This window comes from Hyperolius riggenbachi, chromosome 3 (assembly GCF_040937935.1).
Source record: "Hyperolius riggenbachi isolate aHypRig1 chromosome 3, aHypRig1.pri, whole genome shotgun sequence".
Classification (NCBI taxonomy): domain Eukaryota; kingdom Metazoa; phylum Chordata; class Amphibia; order Anura; family Hyperoliidae; genus Hyperolius; species Hyperolius riggenbachi.
In genome coordinates this window covers 224494319-224521710 of record NC_090648.1, presented here as the reverse complement: position 1 = coordinate 224521710, position 27392 = coordinate 224494319, and the positions used below count along the sequence as shown (strand labels likewise).

Sequence of the window (27392 nt, the reverse complement as noted above, 5' to 3'; positions counted from 1 at the left end):
CCGGACACGGAGCTCCGCCCCTAGAGGCCGTGCTCCGAGTCCAACCGCTCCCACCTTGTTGTGATGGCAATGGACAACAGAGCGTCAACCCGCACTAGGAAGTGCTACAATACATATGTTGACCAATATAGAAGCTTCTAACTAAACAGGTATGCGTCTGTGTACCCAAATTTAACATACAGGGAATTACTGCAGCCAGGAGGTCCAGACAAAGACTAAACAAAATAATAAAATACATAAATAAAAATAAAATAAACAAAAATAAATTAAAATCAAAGTAACAATAATAAACAATATTGTTTATTATTGTTACTTTGATTTTCATTTATTATTTTTTATTTTATTTTTAGGAGCGGTGGTCCGTGTCCGGACACGTATCTCACTGGTCGCATAGTGGTGGAGGCGTGCGCGGCATGGATGCCACCCACGTCCCACGTCACCCGAAGCAGTTCCCCGTCAGGTCCGCCTTGGGCGGGCCGGGGTGACGCTGCGCGAGTGTCACTATGCGCAGGCGCTGGATGGCTGAAGCGTTACCCGCATGGTGACGTGGGGAGGGAGGGGGTAGGAAGATTTAGCGTCCAATGGACGAGCAGACAGATAGTTCCCCATTAGGTCCGCATATAGTATGGACCTATGTGATTGGGTAGTAGTTTTACTGCGCTTGATAGGCTGCTCGTCCTGGTATGTGAGTATATAAAGACATGATTGAGATGTATGTTTATTCTGAGCCTTGCTTGATAAAGGAGTTGTATCTCCGAAACGTCGCTGATGGCTATAACTATGCAATAAAAGAGCAAAAGATAACGGATGGTGCCGGTCATTTTTCATTATCTTTATATTTTATTGTAAAAATGCCTACCTCCCCCCACCAGTCAATCAGGGTGATCAGCTGTCATAGGCTTCAGCCTATGCCAGCCGATCACTGCCTAGCCTATGGAGGGGACAGCCGTGTCACACGGCTGTCCCCAGTACAGCGCTGCTGCCGATCGCAGCGCTGTAAATGTAAATAGACGGCGATCACGCCATCTAACAGTCTCCCGAGCGGCTGAGACTGAAGGCGGGGCAGAGCTCCACTCCCAAAGCAGGAGATGCGCGCACAGCCTGTGCGCGCATCTCCTGCATTAGCCAACTCCAGGACCTGACGTCAATTAGCATTAGGCGGTCCTGGGGCTGCCGCCACGGCCATTGCCGTGGAGCGGTCGTAGAGTAGTTAAAAGACAAAGGCTTCCATGTGTTCTGCGATAACCTGTGCCACTAGTGGGAGCTCTTTTTACAAATCACTACAATTCCAATTCCAGCCAAGCCAAGCTGAAGTTAAATTTAATTAGTTTTTTTTTTTTTTTTTTTTTTTTTTTTTTTGAGAAGACCAAATACACCCAGTCCCATAACTTAACTTGTACACCAAAGTCTGTATGTAAAACTGTATATGTTATCCCTGAATTATGAATTTAACCTCCCTGGCGGTCAATTAAATTCGCCAAGGAGGCAGCGCAGCACTGTTTTTTTTTTTTTTTTTTTCATTTTAAATCATGTAGCTAGCCTAGCGCTAGCTACATGATAGCCGCTGAGCAGCGGCATCCCCCCACCCACTCCGATCGCCTCCGGCGGACAAGGCCCATCAGGAAATCCCGTTCTCAACAGGATTTCCATGAGGGCTTCCCCCGTCGCCAATGCGACGGGTGCGATGACGTCACCGATATCGTGACGTCAGAGGGAGTCCCGGTCCACCCCTCAGCGCTGCCTGGCACTGATTGGGCAGGCAGCGCACGGGGTCTCGGGGGCACCCTCTAACGCGTCGGGTAGCGGCGGCAATCGTAAGTAACATGCAGCTAGCAAAGTGCTAGCTGCGTGTATAAAAAAAAAATTATGCAAATCGGCCCAGCGGGGCCTGAGCAATCCTCAGCAGCGGCTTACCCAGTGTCCAGCACGGGGTTACCGCTAAGGAGGTTAATACAGTACTAAGAACATATCAATGACTTTTACATTGTTCTAAGTACAACTCCAAGATTTACCATACACAAATCGCCAACCAAACTTATTTAAGGTCAGGTTGATAAGTAAGGAAATATCTCTGAACTGCTACATGAGAAATGAATGCAGAAAAGAATACTTCTGGACGTGATACCCACCTCACATTCTCACTGGATTTTATGGTGTTTCCACTGCACTGTCTAAATAGTTAATAATCATAAAAGAGAGTCTGAAGCGAGAATAAATCTCGCTTCAGAGCTCATATTCAGCAGGGACATGTGTGCCCCTGCTAAAACGCCGCTATCACGCGGCTTAACGGGGGTCCCTTACCTCCCAAGGGGGAAGGCTCTGGGTCCTTTAGAGGCTTTCCGCCGCTCCTCTCACAGTTCCAGCGATGTCACCCAGTTTGAATCCCCTGACACGGGAAGCTTTGGAAGTCTTAAGGAGCCCAAGTGCTCCCAAAGACAGGCGGCTCTGTACAGCATATGCATGAGCATGAGAGAGCGCACACTCACATATGCGCATTACAGAACTGCCCGTCTTCTGCAGTACTCATTTTAGCTGAAGCAGATTTTTGTCTTTCGAGTTTCATGTCCATGATCATGATCATAAAATAGCTCCGGCCATCTTCTAGCTGCCATAGGATATGTATGGACCTATGCTCTACAGACAAATCACTAGCAGCTAGTAAAGCACCGTGTTGCTATGGAGAAGGGCAGAGGGATGACTGGCAAACAACAAGGTGGATTCCTGCTGGTGGGGGAGTGGAAATTGCATTGTGATCAGTCCTGCTTGGGGCATTTGGGGTTGTTAAGGATCTGGCCGAGCAGGATTGATTGGTAGCCACTGTACACACAGAACAATGGTCAGCTAAAGCTGCCAATAATTATTACATGTGCGTGCCATAAAGGTGACCCATACATCAGGCTACTTGGCGGGAGATTGACCATCTGATTTGATTATTACCATAATCGGATAAAAATTGGGGCCGCCAAATGCACGCCCGATCAACTATGCCAACAATTTTGGGTCTGAAATTGCTGGAAAAATAGGGGGGATTTTTGGGGAAAAGGAGTCAAACTTGGACAGAGCTAACAGTTATGAAACTGTACTCTATACAGTGCTGCAGAAGATGTCAGTGCTATACAAATACAAAAATAATAATATGGTAGGACATCAGACTATGGTACGATTAGATTGTGAGCTCCTCTGAGGACAGTCAGAAAAGGGGGACATACGAAAGAGGGGGATGCATAGGAGGAGGGGGGTAAACAGGGCACAAGACAGAGAGCCTGGTGGGAGAGGAGAATGGCAGGAAGACCTCACCAGGACTGCAGACTTCACCAGTGCTATTTGGCAGGGACATGTTAAAAGAAGTCACTAAAATCTGGAAAAAAGGAAAGGGTCATGGGGGAAGACAACAGGGTGGGAGGGGGAGCTGGGAAAAGACATAAGATTACCTGCAATCAAGCTAATCTAAATTCCCTGGAGCTTCTCTGCTCACTACAGAAGTCAGCTGTCAAAATCTGTATCCACTGGCTTCTGCAACAGCAGACTGCCCTGCATTATTGATTAATTACTCTGATCAGGATAAATAATCAATAGTCTAGAGCACTCTGGTATTAGAGCAGCCAGTGCACATGGATACTAATGACAGGCAACTTCTGAAGCACTAAACACATCCTGCCACCTCTCCCTGCTAATGTCCCAGCTGCAGCACAGCAATCATTCTCTCTACTCATCCTGTTGTTCTGCACATTCACTCACTCTACACTGTGTGTAGAGAGCGAGGAGACACCGGACAGGAAGGGGGAGTGGTGCTCCATCTAGTGCAGGAAGTAGTACAGTCCCCTGCACTGCCTGCTGCTATTTTCCTGAATGTTGCCCAAATTATGAAAAAAGGTCCCAGGTGAAAGAACACAGTGACTGAGCACCACAGAAGCACCCCTAGCCAAGGCTATACCCTGTGCAGTGAGCATCAGCAGCCTTATGGTAGGTAGACCACTGAACTCCAGCATGAAAAGTCAGTGTCTTTATTTTTATCTATTGTAACTCAAGTTATAAATCTACATAGGAATATCAGAAGGGAACGCAGTAAATTAAGACTGCCAACTAAACACAAACTTACAGGAAAGTTGCAATATACAGTACATCTTATGAGACAGTCCATTATTCACTACTAGCAACTTTAGCTTGTTTAAAAACGGGATCTAGGTCTGTTTAACGCCACATTTCAGTGCGCATGTGCGCGAACCCCCGTTCAGCCGGCTAACTGGCCCCGTCCTCCTGTCCCAATGGCTGTCCGGGCTGCGCACATGCGCAGTAGCAAAAAGCACAGACCCAAGGACACAGGGACAGGAGTTTGCAGGGACAGTTAGGTTTTATTATAAGTGATTAACTTACCTTGCTATCTTTCATGCCAGCCAAATGCTGGATGGCTCCAGAAATCCCAACTGCAATATAAAGTTCCTGCAATGAAACACAGTGGTCACATGACTTGTGAAGAACAGAAACAAGTCACATTTCATCTTTATATACAACAATGACAAATGAATTAAAAAGGAAATCATGAAACACAAAAGAGCAATGTATGAAGGCTAGTATAAACATAACTGCAATCAACACAAACTCTTGAGTGGCCATGATAACAGGACGGTGAATGGTATACTTCCCCTTAACATTCCTTTTCTTATAGGACCACTATCAGGACAGATAGTAACATTTAAAATACATACAAAATGTACATTTGCTTGAAGAGTAATATGCACTATACATTTACATATGCACTTTACATACAAAGAGCTGACAGATTTTGGACTAAGTCCGTCTCCTTATGGGAGATTCTGACTCCTGAGTACCTCCTTTATTCTTTACAAAAGCACCCCCTGGAAAGGATCTATAAACAATTGTCAGCCAGCTTCCCTACTTGTTTGCACGCTATTTTGGAAGTTGGACTGAGCAACTGCAGATCAGTAAGTGCTTTTGTAAAAAAAATTATTGAGAATCCCCCATGAGGAGATTAACTAGTCCAAAACCTGTCAAATTTTCATTGCCAACTGTAATTGACAGCAACATAGACATAAAAGTAATTTATAGTGCACATTACACGGTGCCCATACACTGTACACATAAATGTATATTTTATATGCATTTAAAAAAAATTGTAAAAATGTTTGTGATGTTGTCCTTTAAATATTAGGATAGGCTTAGGTCCACTCCTCTCTATGCAATCTTCTTCAATATTTAGCAAATACTCTCGGGTAGTCTTATAGTTTTACATATTGTCATGTCATTATCGTCAGTTTTCATGAGTTTTGCCTCCGTCTTATTCTCTGAATATAACAGTTGATATATGTTAATATATTGTAAACTTCAACTGTATGAAATAATAATAAAAAATAAAAAAATCTTAGCTTGCATGGATACTAATTTTGAACAGGGTATGTATATTTGGTGAAGATATACATTTCAGAGAATTCAGTGGCCTTTTATTACCTTAAATTTATAACTGTATTTTAGAAAAATAGTTTATTCTATAGACTGACAATATTGCTTTTTATACACATTGTATAAAATGACAGCAGATACTAACATGCACATACAGAGATTCTGTGATATTCTGTATTTATTATGTTACATTATTTCATAAGAAATACATGATATTTCAATCAGAAGTAATACTGATGCTTTTCCACCCACATAACTATTCAGGAGCAGGTTTGGTATAGGTTGAAGAATAATTCTCGTATTATGGTATATAAATAGATGTTCCACATAGATGGGTCTAGTATGGAGGACAATGTACATACAAGTTCCACATAGTTGGGTCTGGTATGAGGATGATATACATACAAGTTCCACACAGATGGGTCTGGTATGAAGAGGATTGTACATACAAGTTCCACATAGTTGGGTCTGGTATGAGGACGATGTACATACAAGTTCCACATAGTTGGGTCTGGTATGAGGACGATGTACATACAAGTTCCACATAGTTGGGTCTGGTATGAAGATGATGTACATACAAGTTCCACATAGATGGGTCTGGTATGAGGACGATGTACATACAAGTTCCACATAGTTGGGTCTGGTATGAGGACGATGTACATACAAGTTCCACATAGTTGGGTCTGGTATGAGGACGATGTACATACAAGTTCCACATAGTTGGGTCTGGTATGAAGATGATGTACATACAAGTTCCACATAGATGGGTCTGGTATGAAGAGGATGTACATACAAGTTCCACTTAGATGGGTCTGTGTGGAGTAGCAGTAGATGAGCATAAAAGTTTAAGCACATGGGGGAGGGATGTTGGGTGGGAGTGATTTTTACTTTCTTATTAAGCCCCTTAAAAAGCTCTGGGCTGACAGCCTCTTTCATCCTGAATTATCCAGCTCAGCCTTTAACTGCAGGAGAACAACATTCGCAAATTGATTCGTGAGTCCTCTGGGGCAGCCGGAGAAAACATTAAATTGCTGTAAAATATTCATATGTCAGTGCATTTGGCTGAAAGCAGTTGATGCACGTCTCCCTGGGGGTTAAACATAAAAGCATTTTGGCTAGCATGTTCCGAATCCCCCTTTAATCCTTCTAATTAACTCTTGTACGGCCACATCAATGTGAGACGCTTTGTACAACACAGCTTACTCATTATGAAAGACATCAACAAATACGAGCCGATCACCTATGCCAAAATCATTTCCGTTTGAACAACAGGAGCAACAACTCCATCTTAAATTATAAGAAAAAAATATTGATGGTTACTTTCTATAAAGAATTAATAATTCAAATATATGATTATACCTACAAATTAAAGCAATTGCTCACGTTTGTCCTTTCATTATGCATAGTTCACACATATAGGGGAGTCAGCCTGCTAACAAAACTGGATACATTTGTGAAAGTTAAAGTGGGGTAGTTTTGGTTGTAGATATAAGCAACTTGTAGAACAGACATATCCACTGATTAGAAACTTGGCCAACAGAAAGTGAAGAGGTCATGAACAAAATACAAAATCAGGAGTTTATTGAAAACTGCATGTAAAACTACCAATAGTGGGGCGTGACCGGAAGCTCATGCGGTGAAGAGGTGTCTCGCTGAAGCTCCGTGCTTTTACCCGATATACCTATCCTAACACCACCCTGGCGTCCCCAAACGACTCCACACCGGCAGCGGGAACCTCCCGAACAGCCCAGGTCTTCTCCCCCATCATGATCAGGCGCGCATCCGAGGCGGCAGCCAAGCTACGCCGCTTCCAGCACTCCAGCCAAGATGGCAACGAGGCCTTGTCTCCGCAAGAGATCCTGACGGAGAGCGAGGAGTTGCAGGTGGATGGCGACCCAGACCCTCTTGCCCAGTTACTGGAAGGAATGGCGTTCTGCCATGCAAGTTAAACTACTATCACCACCAAACTTGAGGAGGTCCGCTCCGATGTCTCCTTGGTAAGGCAAGATATGCAGAACCTGCGCACATGCATTACCGAGGCGGAAGATCGCATCAGCAAGCTAGAAGATACCACTGCCCCCCTCCAACCAGCACTACGCCGAAAACTACCAATAGTAATTGCCTGTTGAATCAGTTACATTTGACATTCTTGCATAACTTTAGCTTTACATCGTAGGCTCTGCATCTAGCGTCAAAGCTTGTGACAGGATTATGATCATCCTTTATTTATAAAGATCTTCTACATGTACAGCAAATATCAATATTAACCCAATGCACTCACAAACTACATGCTTTCAGTTAAAAACGGAAAGACAAAACTTCTCTAAAGGTGTTGGGAAAGGGGACCTTAGTTAACACTGCAGTATTTGCATTGAGCATATCCACCAAGCATCAAAGTTTCTTCCATTATCCCTACTCAAACCATCACCACTCAGCATGCAAGCAGATATTTTAAGTCCACTGAGAGCATACCTGAAGTTCTCAAAGGATACGTTTGAAAAAAAAAAAAAAAGGATCTACCGTATATACTTGCGTATAAGCCGACCCACGTATAAGCCGAGGTGCCCACTTTCCCCTCAGTGGAACCAGGGAAAAGTGACTGACTCTTGTATAAGCCCCCTCCCCAGTAGGGATGATCAATGAGATGCAATTTCTTCCCAAATTATGCACATTTTTATGCAAATGTATGCAGTTTGAAAATTGACCAATCAATTGATTGGTCCATTTTCAAGCTGCATATATTTGCATAAAAAATTGCATCAACTCAGAAGAATTTGCATATCTTTGATCATCCCTACTCCCCAGTATAGCCCTCTCCACAGTAGCCAAATGTGCCCCCAGTACAAGTCATCCCCTCTCCCCATAGCCAGATGTGGCCCAAGGGTTATATAGCTGTGTCTCAAGATGCCACTAGATGGCGTCACAGATATGAGGCACAACTCTGTTGCAGATGCCGACCTCGCCAGGTCACCATCTACTATGCGGGTGCATGGCCGCACCACTCGTGCTCATGTAGCCTGGAGCGTTTTGCACAGGTGCAGAAGTACTGCGTCTGCGCAGAACACTCCCAGCTACAGGAGTGCAATCACAAGCAGTGCGATCACGAGCGGCGCCTGGCAAGGTCGGCATCTGCAATGGAGAGGTTCCAGGGATGCCGGTGCTGCGGCCAGGGGCTGGAGGTTGCCCCAGGTAAGTAGATTTTTTTTCCCCCTCAGGCATATCCTTTTACCTTTAATGAAGTGCTGTTTTTCACTATGGCAGAATCTGAGTTTCCTCGCATATGATTAGAGCGGGGAAACGCTGCCTATTCCACCAATAGGCTTGCGGTCAGTGCGACTCAGACCGAATGCTGCAGTCTACTGCATGCATGGCTACAGCGATTCAACTGCGGACGCGGTGTCCAATTTGAAAACGGATGCAGCACTCCAGTAGGAATAGGCCCTAAAGGGAACCTTAAGTGAACTTAAGGTGTTCAGTTTAATTTACCTGGGAATTCTTCCAGCCCCCCCCCCCCCCATAGTCCATCAGGTCTATCGCTGTTCTCCTGGTCCGCTGCTGTTCCCCTCTGAATGCTGGCCGACTGAGCATTGTTGTGGGCCACTGCGCTTGTGCGGCTCTGGCCTTGATTGCGCTTCGTGACCAGGAGTGTTCTGCAATTGTGCACTTTGTAAAACTCGCAAATGCACAGAACGCTACTGGCCACGGGAGCCCAAGGAAGGCCAGGGCTGCACATGAACAGTGCACACCCTCATTTACAACATACTGAATGTAAAACTAACATCCAGACTTGCTTCAGATATGTATACATACTACAAACCTGTAGTATGACTGACAGCAGATTCCTCATAGCATAAACTGCCAGTTCATATAACCAGGGCTGTGGAGTTGGAGTCGCAGTCAGGTGATTTTTGTACAGATTCCACAGCCCTGGTAAGTATTAGACTTAAGGTGGCCATTAACGGTCCAATTTGTAGCGAAAAATTGTTCGAGCGATCAGAAATTGCTAATCGGATTGGTTGTAAATAACCTCCGTTGATGGGCACAATCAATTACAAAGAAATTATAAAAACATCCGATTGGATTTTCGTCAAACCAACATTTGGATTTTCTTGTTGGTTGTGATAGACAGCAAGCAAAGATTGGTTCATTGATGGAGTAGTGAACGATTTCACTTCCGATCAGAATTTTTGATCGCTCGAACGATTTTTCGCTAGAAATTGGATAGTTAGTGGCCACCTTAAGGAGTCGGAATCCAGGAATCAGAGCTATTTTGGGTTCCTGGAGTCGGAGGTTTTATAAACTGAGGAATCGGGATTATTTTTTGTACCGACTCCTGCTGTTGGATGTGAACAAATTTGAATAATATGGAATAGCAGGGATGGTCAATGAGAGGTTATGAGATGATCATTTCAGAGTACATGCTAATTGTATGTAGCTTTAAAGGGACACTGTAGGGGGGTCAGGGGAAAATGAGTTGAAGTTACCCGGGGCTTCTAATGGTCCCCCACAGACATCCTGTGCCCGCGCAGCCACTCCCCAATGCTCTGGCCCCGCCTCTGGTTCACTTCTGGAATTTCAGACTTTAAAGTCTGAAAACCACTGTGCCTGCGTTGCCGTGTCCTCCCTCCCGCTGATGGCACCAGGAGTGTACTACGCAGGCCCAGTATGGTTTGTGCCTGCGCCTTGCACTCCTGGTGACATCAGTGGAAGCGAGGACACAGCAACGCAGGCGCAGTGGTTTTCAGACTTTAAAGTCTGAAATTCCAGAAGTGAACCGGAGGCGGGGCCGGAGCATTGGTGAGTGGCTGAACAGATGCCTGCGGGGGACCATTAGAAGCCCCGGGTAACTTCAACTCATTTTCCCCTGACCCCCCTACAGTATCCCTTTAAGTGAACAATCAAATGTAGTAAATCCAGCATCTGACTGGCCCATTGTCAGGTTGCAAAAACATGCATTAAATCAGCACACAATTTGGCATCAATTCAAATTCTCCAGCATATCATGGACTGTGTAATAGCAGTACTGTAGGCCATGCCAAGGGTTAACCCAGCCTTTCTCAACCTTTCTACCCTGGAGGAACCCTGCAGATATCTTTTGGATCTCAAGGAACCCCTGCAAACATTTTTTTGATCTCAGGGAACCCCTGCATTTATTTTGCAGGAGGTATGGTCTTTAAAAGTATACGTGGCTGTTTATTTAACTACCCCTATTACACTGCCACTCATTATACTGCCTCCTAAGCCCCTAATTGAGTGCTTCTTGTTACAGTACCACCTATTATAGTGAGCTCCATTATACATCCCCACGATGGGGGGAAATGCCAAGGAACCCCTGCAGAGTACTCAAGGAACCCTGGGGTTCCAGGGAACCCTGGTTGAGAAAGCCTGGGTTAACCAAACAGGAAAATGAGGGTGGAATTATGGCAGTCATCACAACCCTTTACTGTCCTCAGCTAACATTTATAACAAACAACAAACAAAACAAACACAGAACATTTACATCACGCTTTTCTCCTGGTGGACTCAAATTGTCAGAGCTGCAGTCACTAGGACGCTCTCTATAGGCAGTAGCAGTGTTAGGGAGACTTGCCCAAGGTCTCCTACTGAATAGGTGCTGGCTTACTAAACAGGCAGAGCCGAGATTCGAACTCAGGTCTCCTGTGTCAGAGGCAGAGCCCTAAACCATTATACTATCTAGCCACTCAGATACAAAATGGTCTCACTGTATCAGTTACTAAATAAAAGCTAGCAGATTTATAGGTAGGTAACATACGGTACTTACAGGTGCTACAATTTTGCCCGTTTGCCCCACTTGCATGTCATTGGGGACAAAGCCAGCATCAACAGCTGCACGGGAGGCACCCACTGCAAGAGATCATTACCAGCAAAGATAAGAGACATGACAACAAGACATATACTGTATAAGCACACTGAAAATTCCCAATATATCAATATTTATTTAACTTTGAATGCTGCCAGGATCAAGCAGGTTTTTTCCATCCATATACAGTATTCAGGTTTTGATGGATGATCTCAGTGATGACAACAATGTTGCAAGTATTCTTCTGCTATACTCTGAGCACTACCTCATTAGAACACCCAGCAAATTCCCATGTTTGCTTCTTGTTATATTAGAAAACAATATTCTCCCTGTGTACAAATTGCTTTATGGGAAGCCATGCACTCAAACATTTACAAAGATTTGGCTGGACTTGAACACATTTTCATGCTCAAATTACAAGAAACCTGTAATGTAAAAAAAAAAAAAAAAAAGCCCCCTGCAGACATCCTGTGCCCGTGTCAGGGAAAAACGATCCTCCGGTTGCTCGCCGCCACTCAGTTACACTTTGTGATTCGGCGTGCCACCGAGCCTGCACGGCTCTGGCCGCGCGCGACCTCCCTCCCGCTTGTGTCACCAGGAGCAGCGGCTGTCATCTTGTAAGTCGGCGGCAAAGAAACGGAGCTGTGGCGGGGGACTGGAGGATCCTTTGGTAATGTCACGGGCACAGGGAGGCTGGGCTACAGCCCTGCCCCCCCCCCACCCCCCAAGTCTTAAGGTCCGCTTTAAATAGCACAGAGGACTGTTCATATGAGCTGATCCCATCGTTATGTAAGGAGCAACAACCATGTCTCTCTCTAGAGGAGGCTGAGTGTTTGAGTGAATGTTGTATGTGTGCAAACGTCCTTTGTTGTATGTTTTGAATCTAGGAGTCCATCTTATGATTCAAGGGCCCTTTATTCAATTAACTTTATCGCCTAAGATTTCTCCGAGGAGGTTTTTTTAATCTTCTGTTTAAAATAACTTTACAGCACTCTGCAACTAAAAATGTACCAAAAAGCAGGTGAAACAGTGCTGCCAAAATTATTCTGAGGATTTTCTTGCTTGCTGGTGGCTTAAAAGGCATTTTATTGATAAGATGTGAAAATATCACCTAGGAGAAACTTAGGAGAAAAGGGAAATTGAATAACAATGTGGGGATTTGGATGTGATGTATGAAAATGCAGAAGGTTGCATCATTTGCCAGCAGCAAGAATAGGATCAGGAGAAAATAACTAGCTGGGTGAGAAAAAAAAATCAAAATCACTCCAGCAAGTTTTGGTACAAGCCATTTCCTGTTAGCCACCATTTTTATCACAGAGCTTATTAGGCTGAATTCACAGTGGTCAGTTGCATAACAATGGAGACTGGACATAGACTTTCATACAAAGCCTGTATGCACAGAGTTAGAATAACAAGATCAGTTACAATACAGGTGTGAACAGGCCCACAAAATTGTATGGGCAGGGAGCTGACATGAAGAAATATTCTACAACCAAACTGGCTACTGTGAACCTAGCCTTAGCTGCATGCCCCATAACACCTTGTTTTCCTGCCATGTGGGTGTCAGCGTACAGGCGAGTGCATCCACAGGATAGATCACAACTAAAAAAGGTGTAGGAGCTTTCTACACTCCAGCAGATCCTGCAGGACTAGTGATACATAGTAGCTAAAATATGTATACATTACCAGCAGCATGCAACTGATCTGCCAGGTCATATAACAATTTAAAGTTGTCGCCACTCTTTAATCCTCGGCCTGTGGAAAAAAACAAACCAAAACAGCATAATGAGGAGCACTAGTTCTGGTAAGTTATATATGCTGAATATAAGCTGCCTAATGAAATAGCTGCCTCAAGATTTTGCACAGAGCAAGCCTCGTTTCCTTACATCACCTATGAAAGGCAGAAATTATACAGCACAGAGACCAGAAGGTCATCACACTTAAACTACCCCATGCCTTGCCAAATGCATAAGCAGTCGCATGGCAATACATCTTAGCAGTCTATCAACGCCATTGTAAGAAAATCAAAGAAATGATAACTGGTATGTGCTGATAAAGGACATCATAAAATATACTGCTCCAAAGAGGAAGGAAATAAACATCACACGCACGCACGCACACACACACACACACACACACACACACACACACACAACATTTGGGCACCTGTGGACTTTTCAGTAAAATTACTGATATTCTATTACTGGGCACTGGCTAGTACAGTTAGTAGAATATGTCATTTTACTGATATTCTATCATCAGTTTTCCTAACCCTCTTCTCACACTAACCCACCCTCTACCAACTCCCTACACTAAGCTATACCCCCATCGATATCTCCACTGCTAAAGTGTCCTTCCGCCGATATCTGCGCTGACTTCTGCCAATATTGCTTATGGGAAAGTCTGTTTAGAAGCTGCGCCTCCGGAACACAGTGTATAATTTGACATTAAAGGTCTATGTGGCACCCATATTACCAGCCAATCGCCGGCACCTACAATACTGGCATCACAAGAAAAATAAGTAAATACTGCTCTCTTGAGCTGAAAGGCTTACCTCCAGAGACCACAACTTTGGCACTTGTCAGCTCCGGTCGGTCACTTTTGGTCAGACTCTGCTGCAGCCATTCCGATTTTCCAGCCGGTGAAGGTGGAGACACTGAATTAAAATCAATATTTCAGTTTCAGTACCACTAATCATAACAATAAGGTGCAAATTATGTTTTTTGTGCTATGTTACGTGAAATTGTTATCATTAAGTTACAAATTTGGCTTGGTACCCAGTGAAGTAAATACAAGATCGGAGGTAAATCCCAGAGTAACACTTCCAGTACGAAGCTTGCCATCTACTATGAAAACACTCTTTGGGAGCTGAAATACACAAACATGGTGGTACCCCTTCACAAAAAACGTCCACAATTGTCTCTGAAAATGAACTATAGCCTTCAAAGGTCCACACTTTTACAACTTCCTCAAGGGGACCTGCTGCTGGTGCAAGACCAGATTTGGCAATCCATAAACACGGCCAACACTCAGAAGCAAACCAAATGCTTGAGGGCCCCTTTCTACTAGTGCCCAGAGCACATATCCGAGACACACGCTGGCACTTGTTTTAATGCGAGTAGGCATGTGAATCTCTGCAGCTGTACTATGCACAGTAATAAGTAATCGCATGTGTAATGCAGAATTATGCAGCCAACCAACCATTCATCCATTTTTCTGCAGCATGAAATTTGGAAGCAGCCTATTGATTTCCATAGGCTGCGATTCCTTGTCCGAATTTGCATGCAGGGAATCGCAGAAGAACCACACAAAGTGGAAACAGGCCCTACTATACACTATAAATCACCAGCGGTTTTTCAAGTGCTGAGTAATTTTTTGCGCGGTATAAGGTGCTTTAAGCATTTTTGCAGAAAGATTTTTTTTCACTTCCTGGTGTCAGTCAGGAAGTGAACTCTTGTACCCGGAAATGAATAAATACAATGTATTTATTCATGAAAGCGCTGGGGAAATCGATTTCCCTATACCTTCCATTATAGGCAAATCGCCCAGAAAATGGCATAGGCAGCGCTTTGGTGAGCAGATCGGAATAGAACCGCTCATATGTGAACACACTCTCCTAGGGAATCATTGCACAAGTGCTTTTAAAGGCAATGTCTGAAATCGCCAGCGCGTTAAAAAAAAAAAAACCACGCCCAATGTGTGAACAAGCTCTAAGGCCTGGTGCACACCAGAGGAGTTTTTCTGAGCCTTTTGAGTTTTTAAATCTGCTGCTAATGTTATCCTATGTGTCTGTGCACACTGGAGCAAAGAGGTTTTGTAAAAAAAAAAACATAGCATTACATTGGGAAGAGCTTTTAGAGGTTTCAAAAGCTCTTCCCAATGTAATGCTATGGGGTTTTTTACAAAACCTCATTGCTCCAGTGTGCACAGACACATAGGATAACATTAGCAGCAGATTTAAAAACTCAAAACACTCAGAAAAACTCCTCTGGTGTGCACCAGGCCTAAGTGTTTAATCCATACAGTTTAGGAGTATAATCCCTTTCTCTAGGCAGAAGGTAAATTAGACATTGGCTTTTAAAAGGAACTTAAATGTGTCCAAGTCTGTAAGTTATGAATGAACAGGGTTATCAGTTTAAGCGCTAAGAGCTCTTTGATTAGTTTTCATTGTTAAAAATGCACTTCCATTGACTTGTATTAACCACTTCAGCCCACAGAGTTGTTCATTTTATGCATCCGAGCAACTTTCACCTCCCTTTCATTCGCTAATAACTTTATCACTCATCATCACACTGAAATGATCTATATCTTGTTTTTTCCACCACCATTTAGGCTTTCTTTGGATGGTACATTTTGCTAAGAATTATTTTATTTTAAATCCATTTTAACAGGAAGATTAAGAAATAAATGGAAAAAATTCATTATTTCTCAGTTTTTGGCCATCATAGTTTGAAATTAACCACTTCACCACTGAGGGGTTTTACCCCCTGACCACCAGAGCAATTTTCACCTTTCAGCGCTCCTTCCATTCATTCGTCTATAACTTTATCATTACTTATCGCAATGAAATGAACTATATCTTGTTTTTTCCGCCACCAATTAGGCTTTCTTTAGGTGGGACATTATGTCAAGAATTATTTTTTTCTAAATGTGTTTTAATGGGAAAATAGGAAAAATGTGGGGAAAAAAATAATTATTTTTCAGTTTTCGGCCATTATAGTTCTTAAATAATGCATGCTACTGTAATTAAAACCCATGAAATTTATTTGCCCTTTTGTCCCGGTTATAAAACCATTTAAATTATGTCCCTATCACAATGTTTGGCGCCAATATTTTATTTGGAAATAAAGGTGCATTTTTTTTCAGTTTTGCGTCCATCCCTAATTACAAGCCCATAGTTTATAAAGTAACAGTGTTATACCCTCTTGACATAAATATTTAAAAAGTTCAGTCCCTAAGGTAACTATTTGTGTATTTTTTTTAATTGTAAATTTTTGAATTTTTTTTTAATTACAAAAAAAAAAAAAATGGGGAGTGTGGGAGGTAATGAGTTAATTTTTTGTGTAAAAATCATTTATTTGTATGTGAAAAATTGTGTAGGGTGTAGTTTACTATTTGGCCACAAGATGGCCACAGTAACTTTTTGTTTTAATGCGACCTCCAAGCTTCCTTCCGGAAGCTTGGAGGAAGTATAAGGAGGCTGGACACGTGAGTTTTTTCTCACAATGATCGCGCTGCCCATAGGAGAGCAGCGGATCATTGTGGGGCTTAGATCAACGAACGGGAATGGATTTTCTAATTCATTGATCTCCGGGCGAGCGGGCGGCGGCGTGTTTACTAGCGGCGGGTGGCGTGTTTACGAGCGGGAGCGCGGACAGCGTCGGGAACGCGGAAAGTACGGATTTCTCCGTCCCGGGGGATTAAAGGATGGAAAAAGGGACGGAGAAATTCGTACGGGCGGGGGTAAAGTGGTTAATACATGCTACCGTAAATAAAACCTATGTATTTTATTTGCCCATTTGTCCCAGTTATTACACCGTTTAAATTATGTCCCTATCACAATTTATGGCACAGATATTTTATTTGGAAATAAAGGTGCATTTTTTTTATTTGCGTCTATCCCTATAATTAAAAAAATTATATTAACATACTCTCTTGACATGCATATTTAAAAAGTTCAGACCATTAGGTAACTATTTATGGGTTTTGTTTTGTTTTTTTAATTGTAATTTTTATTTTTATTTTATTTTATTTGGGTAATTTTTGGTGTGGGAGGTAAATAGCTAATTTTAAATGTAAAATGTATTTATTAAAAAATGTATGTGTGTGTAGTTTTACTATTTGGCCACAAGATGGCCACAGTCAAAAAGTCCTGGAAGCGAACAATCACGCTTCCAGGAACTAGAATGAGGACAGGGAACTTTTTTTTTTTAAGCAGAAAGACTGCGGCCTCTGATAAGAGGCAGTCGGTTTTTCTCGGGGGACTTAGATTGATGAATGGGAAGTATATTCCCATTCATTGATCAGGGGGCTAACGGCAGGAGGCGGGAGTGCGCCTCATTCAGCTGCAGCAGCACAGTCTATCTGGACGAACAGATTTGTCCAGATAGGCTTAAGTAGTTAAAATAGCTGCAAAATTGGCACATTCATGATTTTTTTTAAAGATTGCAGCAAATTTTCTGCGATTTTAATGCAAGTGAATGGGAGCGCATTTTAAAAAAAACGAATCGAAAACTGCAGTGCAGTGCATTTAAGCACTGAGTATTTATAGACAGTTTTATGTGGTTCAGTGTTGGTCATGGAGAAAATCCAAAGACATAACAAAAGTTGTTTAGGTGATACCTTTAACCAGCTGAGCGGTCTGGACGAGCTCAGCTCGTCCAACACCGCCAGCGGCTGCCGCTCAGGCCCTGCTGGGCCGATTTTGATGAAATAAAAAGCAGCACACGCAGCCGGCACTTTGCCAGCCGCGTGTGCTGCCTGATCGCCGCCGCTCTGCGGCGATTCGCCGCGAGCAGCGGCGAAAGAGGGCCCCCCTAGCCGCCTGAGCCCTGCGCAGCCGGAACAAAAAGTTCCGGCCAGCGCTAAGGGCTGGATCGGAGGCGGCTGACGTCAGGACGTCGGCTGACGTCGATGACGTCACTCCGCTCGTCGCTATGGCGACGATATAAGCAAAACAAGGAAGGCCGCTCATTGCGGCCTTCCTTGTTTATTATGGGCGCCGGAGGCGATCGGAAGATCGCCTCCGGAGCGCCCTCTAGTGGGCTTTCATGCAGCCAACTTTCAGTTGGCTGCATGAAATAGTTTTTTTTTTATTTAAAAAAAACCCTCCCGCAGCCACCCTGGCGATTTAATCAGAACGCCAGGGTGGTTAATGACTAACGGTCCAAGATTTCCTTGCAAGCTTTCAAAACTCGACATTTCTTCTTCAGGCGTGATACAGAACTGTGCATGCAAGAAACGGCTTTGTACAGTTCTGATCCACTTCTGTATCATGCCGGAAGAAGAAACCTAAAGATCCAAAAGCTAGCAAGCAAATCTTGTACAGTTAGTCTTAGGTAATCCCTAAACAACTTTTATCATCTTTTAAAATGTACAGACTGGATAATGGATAGGTTGTCCTATACAGGGAGTGCAGAATTATTAGGCAAATGAGTATTTTGACCACATCATCCTCTTTATGCATGTTGTCTTACTCCAAGCTGTATAGGCTCAAAAGCCTACTACCAATTAAGCATATTAGGTGATGTGCATCTTTGTAATGAGAAGGGGTGTGGTCTAATGACCAACACCCTATATCAGGTGTGCATAATTATTAGGCAACTTTCTTTCCTTTGGCAAAATGGGTCAAAAAGAAGGACTTGACCGGCTCAGAAAAGTCAATAATAGTGAGATATCTTGCAAAGGGATGCAGCACTCTTAAAATTGCAAAGCTTCTGAAGTGTGATCATCGAACAATCAAGCGTTTCATTCAAAATAGTCAACAGGGTAGCAAGAAGCGTGTGGAAAAACCAAGGCGCAAAATAACTGCCCATGAACTGAGAAAAGTCAAGTGTGCAGCTGCCAAGATGCCACTTGCCACCAGTTTGGCCATATGTCAGAGCTGCAACATCCCTGGAGTGCCCAAAAGCACAAGGTGTGCAATACTCAGAGACATGGCCAAGGTAAGAAAGGCTGAAAGATGACCACCACTGAACAAGACACACAAGCTGAAACGTCAAGACTGGGCCAAGAAATATCTCAAGACTGATTTTTCTAAGGTTTTATGGACTGATGAAATGAGAGTGAGTCTTGATGGGCCAGATGGATGGGCCCGTGGCTGGATTGGTAAAGGGTAGAGAGCTCCAGTCCGACTCAGACGCCAGCAAGGTGGAGGTGGAGTACTGGTTTGGGCTGGTATCATCAAAGATGAGCTTGTGGGGCCTTTTCGGGTTGAGGATGGAGTCAAGCTCAACTCCCAGTCCTACTGCCAGTTTCTGGAAGACACCTTCAAGCAGTGGTACAGGAAGAAGTCTGCATCCTTCAAGAAAAACATGATTTTCATGCAGGACAGTGCTCCATCACACGCGTCCAAGTACTCCACAGCGTGGCTGGCAAGAAAGGGTATTAAAGAAGAAAAACTAATGACATGGCCTCCTTGTTCACCTGATCTGAACCCCATTGAGAACCTGTGGTCCATCATAAAATGTGAGATTTACAAGGAGGGAAAACAGTACACCTCTCTGAACAGTGTCTGGGAGGCTGTGGTTGCTGCTGCACGCAATGTTGATGGTGAACAGATCAAAACACGGACAGAATCCATGGATGGCAGGCTTTTGAGTGTCCTTGCAAAGAAAGGTGGCTATATTGGTCACCGATTTGTTTTTGTTTTGTTTTTGAATGTCAGAAATGTATATTTGTGAATGTTGAGATGTTATATTGGTTTCACTGGTAAAAATAAATAATTGGAATGGGTATATATTTGTTTTTTGTTAAGTTGCCTAATAATTATGCACAGTAATAGTCACCTGCACACACAGATATCCCCCTAAAATAGCTAAAACTAAAAACTACTTTCAAAAATATTCAGATATTAACCTCCTTAGCAGTAACCCCGTGCTGGACACGGGGTAAGCCGCCGGAGGGTGCCGCTCAGACCCTGCTGAACCGATTTATATAATTTTTTTTCTTGTTACACGCAGCTAGCACTTTGCTAGCTGCGTGTGCATAACGATCACCGCCGCCACCCGCCGATTCGCCGCATAGCCCCCCCCCCCAGACCCCTTGCGCTGCCTCCTGCCGGATTTATTGTACCGCCAGGGAGGTTAATGAGTTTTTTGGGTTCATTGAGAACATGGTTGTTGTTCAATAATAAAATTATTCCTCAAAAATACAACTTGCCTAATAATTCTGCACTCCCTGTATGTCACAGAGACTTCACACTGACAGCTGAGCACTATGGCATCACATGCAGAGTTTACAAATCACAGATTAATTTTAATAATAATTGTATTTGTTAAATATCAGAGGACAAAGTGACCACTTACCATTTTCAAGGCTTGCATTTCCTCCTGAATTCGGGGCCATTTCAAAAGATGTGCCCCGGATAGTGAACACCTTCACCGACTCATCACACTTCACAGTGCACAAAGCATTCCCTAAATAACACACAGAAAAGATGAGACAAAATAGAACAAACAAACAAAAAAAAAAAAATCAAAAGTGCTGCATTTTTTAAAGGAAACCAGAGCTTTTGTAAGTAAAAAGTTTTATACATACCTGAGGCTTCTTCCAGCCCCATAGGCATGGATCGCTCCCACGCCACCATCCTCAGTCTTCCCGCAGCTCCGATACCGGTCCCCGCACTTCCATCATTTGGGTCAGTCTACGCAGGAGAAGTGTGACTTCTACGTATCTCTCCAGCGGCTGCTTTACTATACTAGCTATACTGGGCACTATACTAGCTATACTGGGGCACTACCTACCCATATTGGGGAGGCAAGTACACCACTAACCTACCTCATTTTAATGTTTTTAAAACAATTGTTTTTACACTACTGGCGCCTCTGTACCACTACGTATTCCCAAACTGGGCACTTTACTAGCTATACTGGGGCACTACCTACCCATACTGGGGCACTACCTACCCATACTGGGGCACTATACTAGCTATACTGGGGCACTATACTAGCTATACTGGGGCACTATACTAGCTATACTGGGACACAATAGGGGAATAAGGCGGCCAGCATTTCCTACCCCCGGCTTATATGGGGGGTCAATAATTTTTTCTTGTTTTTTTAGGTAAAAGTGTGTGTGTGTGTGTGTGTGTGTGTGTGTGTGTGTGTGTGTGTGTGTGTGTGTGTGTGTGTGTGCGTGCGTGTGTGTGTGCGTGTGGGGGGGGGGGGTGTCAGCTTATATGCGAGTATATACAGTAATACTGGAAGAATTATCCTGCAGAGTACCTGCACATCAAAGAGCATGGAAAACTGCCATCCCAATCCTTTAAAGCAGGGGTCTCAAACTCAATTTACCTGGGGGCCGCAGGAGGCAAAGTCAGGATGAGGCTGGGCCGCATAAGGGATTTCACAATCAGCAGCTCCCTCCTCCCCGTCCCTTGCATTGATAATTATTTCAAAATCAAATTCACACTGAAGCGAACTATTTTGCCTATTTTACCTTATAGTTCACTTCAGTGCTCCCATTACAAGTAATCCGCCGTGTCCCCGCCACAAAACGAGGGCTGCAGAGCCCCCAAATCGCCCGGGGGGCAATCCGCCGGCATTTCCTGGAAGGGGCAGAGCTTTCAACTTCAGCTCTGCCCCTCCTGACGTCAATATTTGCCTTTGGAGGGGCAGAGCTGAAGCTGAAAGCTCTGCCCCTTCCAGGAAATGCCGGCGGATTGCCCCCCGGGTGATTTGGGGGCTCTGCAGCCCTCGTTTAGCGGCGGGGATGCGGCGGATTACTTGGGAGCACTGAAGCGAACTATAAGGAAGCTTTTGCCGACGGGGACCACAAAATATTGTATCAAGGGCCGAAAATGGCCCGCGGGCTGCGAGTTTGAGACCTCTGCTTTAAAGAGACACTGAAGCGGAAAAAAACAATTATGATATAATGAATTGGTTGTGTAGTACGGATAATTACTAGTAATCATGAAGGAGTCCGCACACAGACTTAACGGAGCAATCCACATAAATTTATTGTCCCATCACGTGTGTAAATGAATAGTCTGACCTGCACAGGCCGACGATCGTTTCGGGGCCACCCAGGGTCCCCCGGCACCAGCATACCCACTGACATGAGTGCGGTCTTTGAATCAAATCGGATAATTACTAGAATATTTGTAGCAAAGAAAATATTCTCATTTTTATTTTCAGTTATATGGTGTTTCTTAAAACATTGCATCAGTCTCTAATATTTGCTGTTTACACATTGCTCAGCATTCTAAACGATTTTACAGAGCAGGCCAGTGAACTATTGACCTGTCCTGTGCAGAAGAATAAACAATATAGTGACAGTTGAGATAACAAGCTTCAGAAGTCATAACTCTCTGCGACATTGAAAGTCGTGGAGTTTAATGGCTTTTTTGCATCGATAACAACTGGAGTTTCCTAACTTCCTGTACTGAAAACAGTTTTAGACTCATATCTGTTGCTAATGTTTTATTTCTTAGCTGTACTACACAAACCAATCATATCAATTTTTTTTCGCTTCAGTGTCTCTTTAATAAACATAGATTGTAAGTATTTTACAAATAAATATCCTTCCTCATAGCTCAAGCTCCCTTTTTCCAAACCTAGTAGTGATCAAACAGGATTTACACTATACATGGTATAGGAACATATGATAATGTTATACAGTACTTGCAATGGATCGACCGTTGTTTAAAATCTTAACAAGAAAGCATTGCTCTGTCTAGTTGACAGTCAGATGGACTTATACAGAAAGGCTCTGCTGGAGCTTGTGTGCCCATCAATCAGAAACTGAATCAGGTTACTGTTCTGCAACCGAAAAAAAAAAAAAAAAGGATTAGAGGTGACCATTCACTTACAAATCGCCACCTCATGTGGAAAAATTATCGCTTCCACTCTGAAAGGAATCAGTACTGGATTGAATTGACCAATATTCAATTGATAGGACATGTTGGGGGGTGGGAGGGAGGGGGGGGGGTTATGTATGGATGTGTCACAGGTAGATCACAGTCAGATATGGCAGCCTTCCCTATTAAATGAAACAAAGTCTCTTAAACGGCTAGAGGTCAGAATAGCAGAGGATATATGGAGATCGATAGGTTGAACTTTATCAGTTTCTTTAGCTCTTTTATCTGTGCAAATACTGTTTGTTTTCACAAACTATTTGCACTCTAACGGTGCCCATACATTACTTAATTTTCCACCAAGTGATTGACTTTATTGGGAGATCAACAACAGTGTGGTTAATCGAAAGACGATCGGTTAGAGGACCACACACTGCAAGTGAGAGCCTATCAGATTCTCATTCACTAATCGAGCTGTATGATGTGGTGCCTCCATGTTCTGAAGCCAAAAAATTCAGTTCTGTGCAGATCGACATTGTGAACAGTAGCCGATTCCTTTGAGATCAACTAATTATGTTCCATCCTGCCTGATCAAGTACATTGGTCGATTCGACCAGATACTGGCCTATTTCCATCGATCAAGCAGAATGGTACATAATTGATTCTCCCCTGATCAGTTAATGATGAACTTGTTTAATGGTGTGAGAACCGTAATCGTAGAATATTAGGTAATCCAGGCAGGTAAACTACTTGGGCAAGTATTCAATGCTCACATTCATGCAAAACATACTTGGAACTGGTAGTGGTAAACAAAATAGATGAAGACAAGTTTCCCAACCCCAGAAACATCACGGGATGTTCACTTATTCTATAAGCTATTCTAAAGCTGCTCAAAACGTGGAATATAGGTTACATATCCAGACCAGCAGCTGACAACACAGCAAACTACCAAACCAGAAACTAAAGGCCATAGAGCAATTGGAAAGGCCTAATACCTTATTTTACAATTATGGACCGGTTTCTTTTAAATGTATGAATCAGTTTGTAGAACAGTGCCACCATTAATGTCAACTACATAACAATGTTATGTAGAATAAAAGACAAGGAGCACGATAAAATCATGTACACCAACCGCAACAGCTGTCAACTCCCCACAGAGCAGAAGCCATTTGGAAGGTTTTCCATGGTTCTCTTCATGTTGCCAAAGTGTTTTTCCATTAAATGGCCCCATCATATCTGCAGGCCAGCTGCCATGTTGCCTGTAATATCCATGCCATATGGCATCCACATACACCACCATCCTTTACCGCTGGATCTACAGCTGTTACTGCTGGTTAAGACACATGGACACAGCTCCCTCACATTAGACCTTAGGAAAAGTAGAACTAGCGATTACAGCAATCAGATTTTAGCTGTCATATATAATATGCACAAAAAAACAAAAAACAAAATAATAAAAATAAGTGAGCCAATATGAAAAATATTTAAGACATCAGATTTCATTTATGGACATGTCTGATGCAGAAAACACATCAGGCTGGATGTGCTGCCCATTATAAACACCTGGACTGTATCTTCCCCTCTTCTATGCTGCACTATGAAGAGGAAGCCTACTAAGATGCACAAACATCCAGTTACAGTTGCCCAAAGTGGGAAATGTGGGCACCCGCTATCCCAAGAAACTTGGGCGCCGCCATAGACACCATTAGAAATGGCGGCTATAGAGTGAAATTTCGGCGCTCGATAAATAGCAAATTTCACACTAAGGACGCCTGATAAATAACAGCTTTCACACTATAGCCTCTATTTACAATGGCGCCCATGGTGGTGCCCCGACATTATAGTAATATTAACAGCAGATTGGCAGCATGGGTCGTTTTAGGTTAGGCACGGGGGAGGGGGGAGAGATTAAGGTAAGGCGTGGATGTAGGTGCTTTGAAGGGTTAGGCAGGGGAGGGGGATATATATATATATATATATATATATATATATATATATATATACACATACATATACACACACATATAGATAGATAGATAGATATTTTCTTTCATGAGTTATTTACAAGTTTCTGACCACTTATAACATGGGTTCAATGTGCTGCCCATTGTGTTGGATTGTCAATGCAACCCTCTTCTCCCACTCTTCACACACTGATAGCAACACCGCAGGAGAAATGCTAGCACAGGCTTCCAGTATCTATAGTTTCAGGTGCTGCACATCTCGTATCTTCACAGCATAGACAATTGCCTTCAGATGACCCCAAAGATAAAAGTCTAAGGGGGTCAGATAGGGAGACCTTGGGGCCATTCAACTGGCCCACGACGACAAATCCACTTTCCAGGAAACTTCATCTAGGAATGCTCGGACCTGTCATCCATAATGTGGTGGTGCATCCAATCTGACCCCCTTAGACTTTTATCTTTGGGGTCATCTGAAGGCAATTGTCTATGCTGTGAAGATACGAGATGTGCAGCACTTGAAACTACGGATACTGGAAGCCTGTGCTAGCATTTCTCCTGCGGTGTTGCTATCAGTGTGTGAAGGGTGGGAGAAGAGGGTTGCATTGACAATCCAACACAATGGGCAGCACATTGAACACATTCTATAAGTGGTCACAAACTTGTGAATAACTCATGAAAGAATAAAGTTATGTGCCCAGTGGAGGAAACCCACGCAGATACGGGGAGAACATAAAATCTCTGAGTAGATAGGACCCTGGCTGGTATTTGAACCAGAGAGTGCTAATCCCTACGCCACCATGCTGCCTAGGTGATGGTTAAGGTTAGCCGTGGGGGGTTATTTTTAAGTGGGGTGTGTATGGGGGAATGGGCTGGGAACATAATCGCACAACACACGTGGTTTCCCATAAAATTCTGTTGAGGCCACGCATTCTGTGCATCTGGAACCCATGAACAAAATCATGTTCATGCATGGCTCATAACTGACAGAAAAACACAATTATTATAATAATAATAATAATAATAATAATAATAATAACCTGAGCCCACTGCTGGGTTTATAAAAACGCATACATACACGTGTTTACCAAACATTTTTGAAACGCATTTAATGTGTTTTTAAAACCGCAGCAGTGGGCTCAGGCCCCTAGTATTTATACTGCTCCCTACTACATTCATATGTCCATTGAAGTCTAAGCCCAATTTAGGGGGAAGCAAATTAACGTATCTGTATGTTTTTGGGGTGTGAGGAAAACAGAGTGCCTGGAGGAGACCCACACAGAGACAGGGAGGTCATCCAAACTCCATGCAAATAGTGTCCTGGCTAAGATTCCAACCTGGGACACAGTGCTGCAGACAAGAGTGCTGACCACTAATGCCAATGTGCTGCGCATTCACATAGAGTGAATGAACCCTAAGCAGCTGGAGTCTAATGCAGCTGCAATCAAACTGCAATACAATTTGCAATTCATTAATCTGTAGCAGGGAAGCAGTCATCTAATTACAACACACACAGCTGGAATGTTTTACAAACAGAAAACGTTAGTTTTCTTGTTACAAGTATCTATGAAGAGTGGACAGCACTCCATAACAATCAGAGCTCATGGAAGAGAAAGGCTGCCGTTTGTGAGGCATCTGCTCCAGCCAGGCCTGGCTATTACTCCAGGGATAAGGCTGGCGAGGGTGGATACTGTGTCATGTCCTCCCTGTGGGGTTTCTCATCCTGAGGACACGGATTGTATGTTGTTGTGATGAGCTCTTAGAACAGCAGGAATTATTAATATTTAACAGGACATGTGGGGCAGAGAACATTTGATATTACTCTCTTGAAGAGGGGTGAGGGGAGAATACAGATGGCCTGAATGAAGAAAGTAAAGATTCTTAACATTCACAAAAGTAAGATTTCCTTTTCCAAACCGAGGTCATAACATTTCATTTATATGCACAGTGGATGCATGGCAATATACAGACACTATGTGATCACGCCAAATAAAAGCAGACATACACTAGGATGTGGTAAGGGATCGATCTCAACTAGTGTTATCGTTCAAATTTGGGATGTTGAAATCCAGACTCTTGTGACTCATGTGAAACGCAACATGAAGCATAAATAAATGAACTTCCCCTAATCCTGTTCACGTCTGAATGCTGAAGTGTGGAGACAGGCAAATTCAGGTTGCAGAATTTCAACAACCCAAATTCAAACAACCACAGTAATATCAGCCTGAAGGTGCTTATTATCGGTGCTTATTTTTTATCAGGTGCGATCTTTAGAAGCAATTTTTATGATCAAAAGTAATCGGAGGGTAATTATCGATTATTACCAGAAAAAGATCGATTAGGGCATTTTCTCTCTTCCAATCCTATATAACACCCTGATGTCCCTGTGTCAGTGCTTATTTGCACTGCGCATGTGCAGGAACAGATGCAGAGACACTGCCGAGAGCCGGAGGAGGATGGGGCGGGCGCGCACATGTGCGCGTCGGTATTAGTGACAGACCTAACACGTTTTTAAACAGGCTAAGTCACTAGTTCTATCATAAGATCCAACATCCGGATCATTACATTTTCTGATTCAATCAACCATAGAATCTTTTATCGATTTTTGCCACACACTGCACAGATTTCTGTATAATTTGATTGTAAACATTGCTTTGAAAGATCGGATGAAAAAAAT

General features: G+C 43.3%; 1 protein-coding gene across 1 annotated transcript in view; it reads right to left on the bottom strand.

Moving 5' to 3' along the window:
- ETFA (electron transfer flavoprotein subunit alpha) overlaps positions 1–27392 on the bottom strand; it is a 78406-nt gene that overhangs the window by 18754 nt on the left and 32260 nt on the right. The window contains exons 6-10 of the mRNA XM_068275843.1: positions 20266–20376; positions 13794–13895; positions 12926–12994; positions 11201–11283; positions 4375–4440 (exon numbers count right to left, since the gene is read on the bottom strand). Of these exons, the coding sequence (XP_068131944.1) occupies positions 4375–4440; positions 11201–11283; positions 12926–12994; positions 13794–13895; positions 20266–20376 (431 nt within the window). The remainder of the gene's footprint in view (positions 1–4374; positions 4441–11200; positions 11284–12925; positions 12995–13793; positions 13896–20265; positions 20377–27392) is intronic.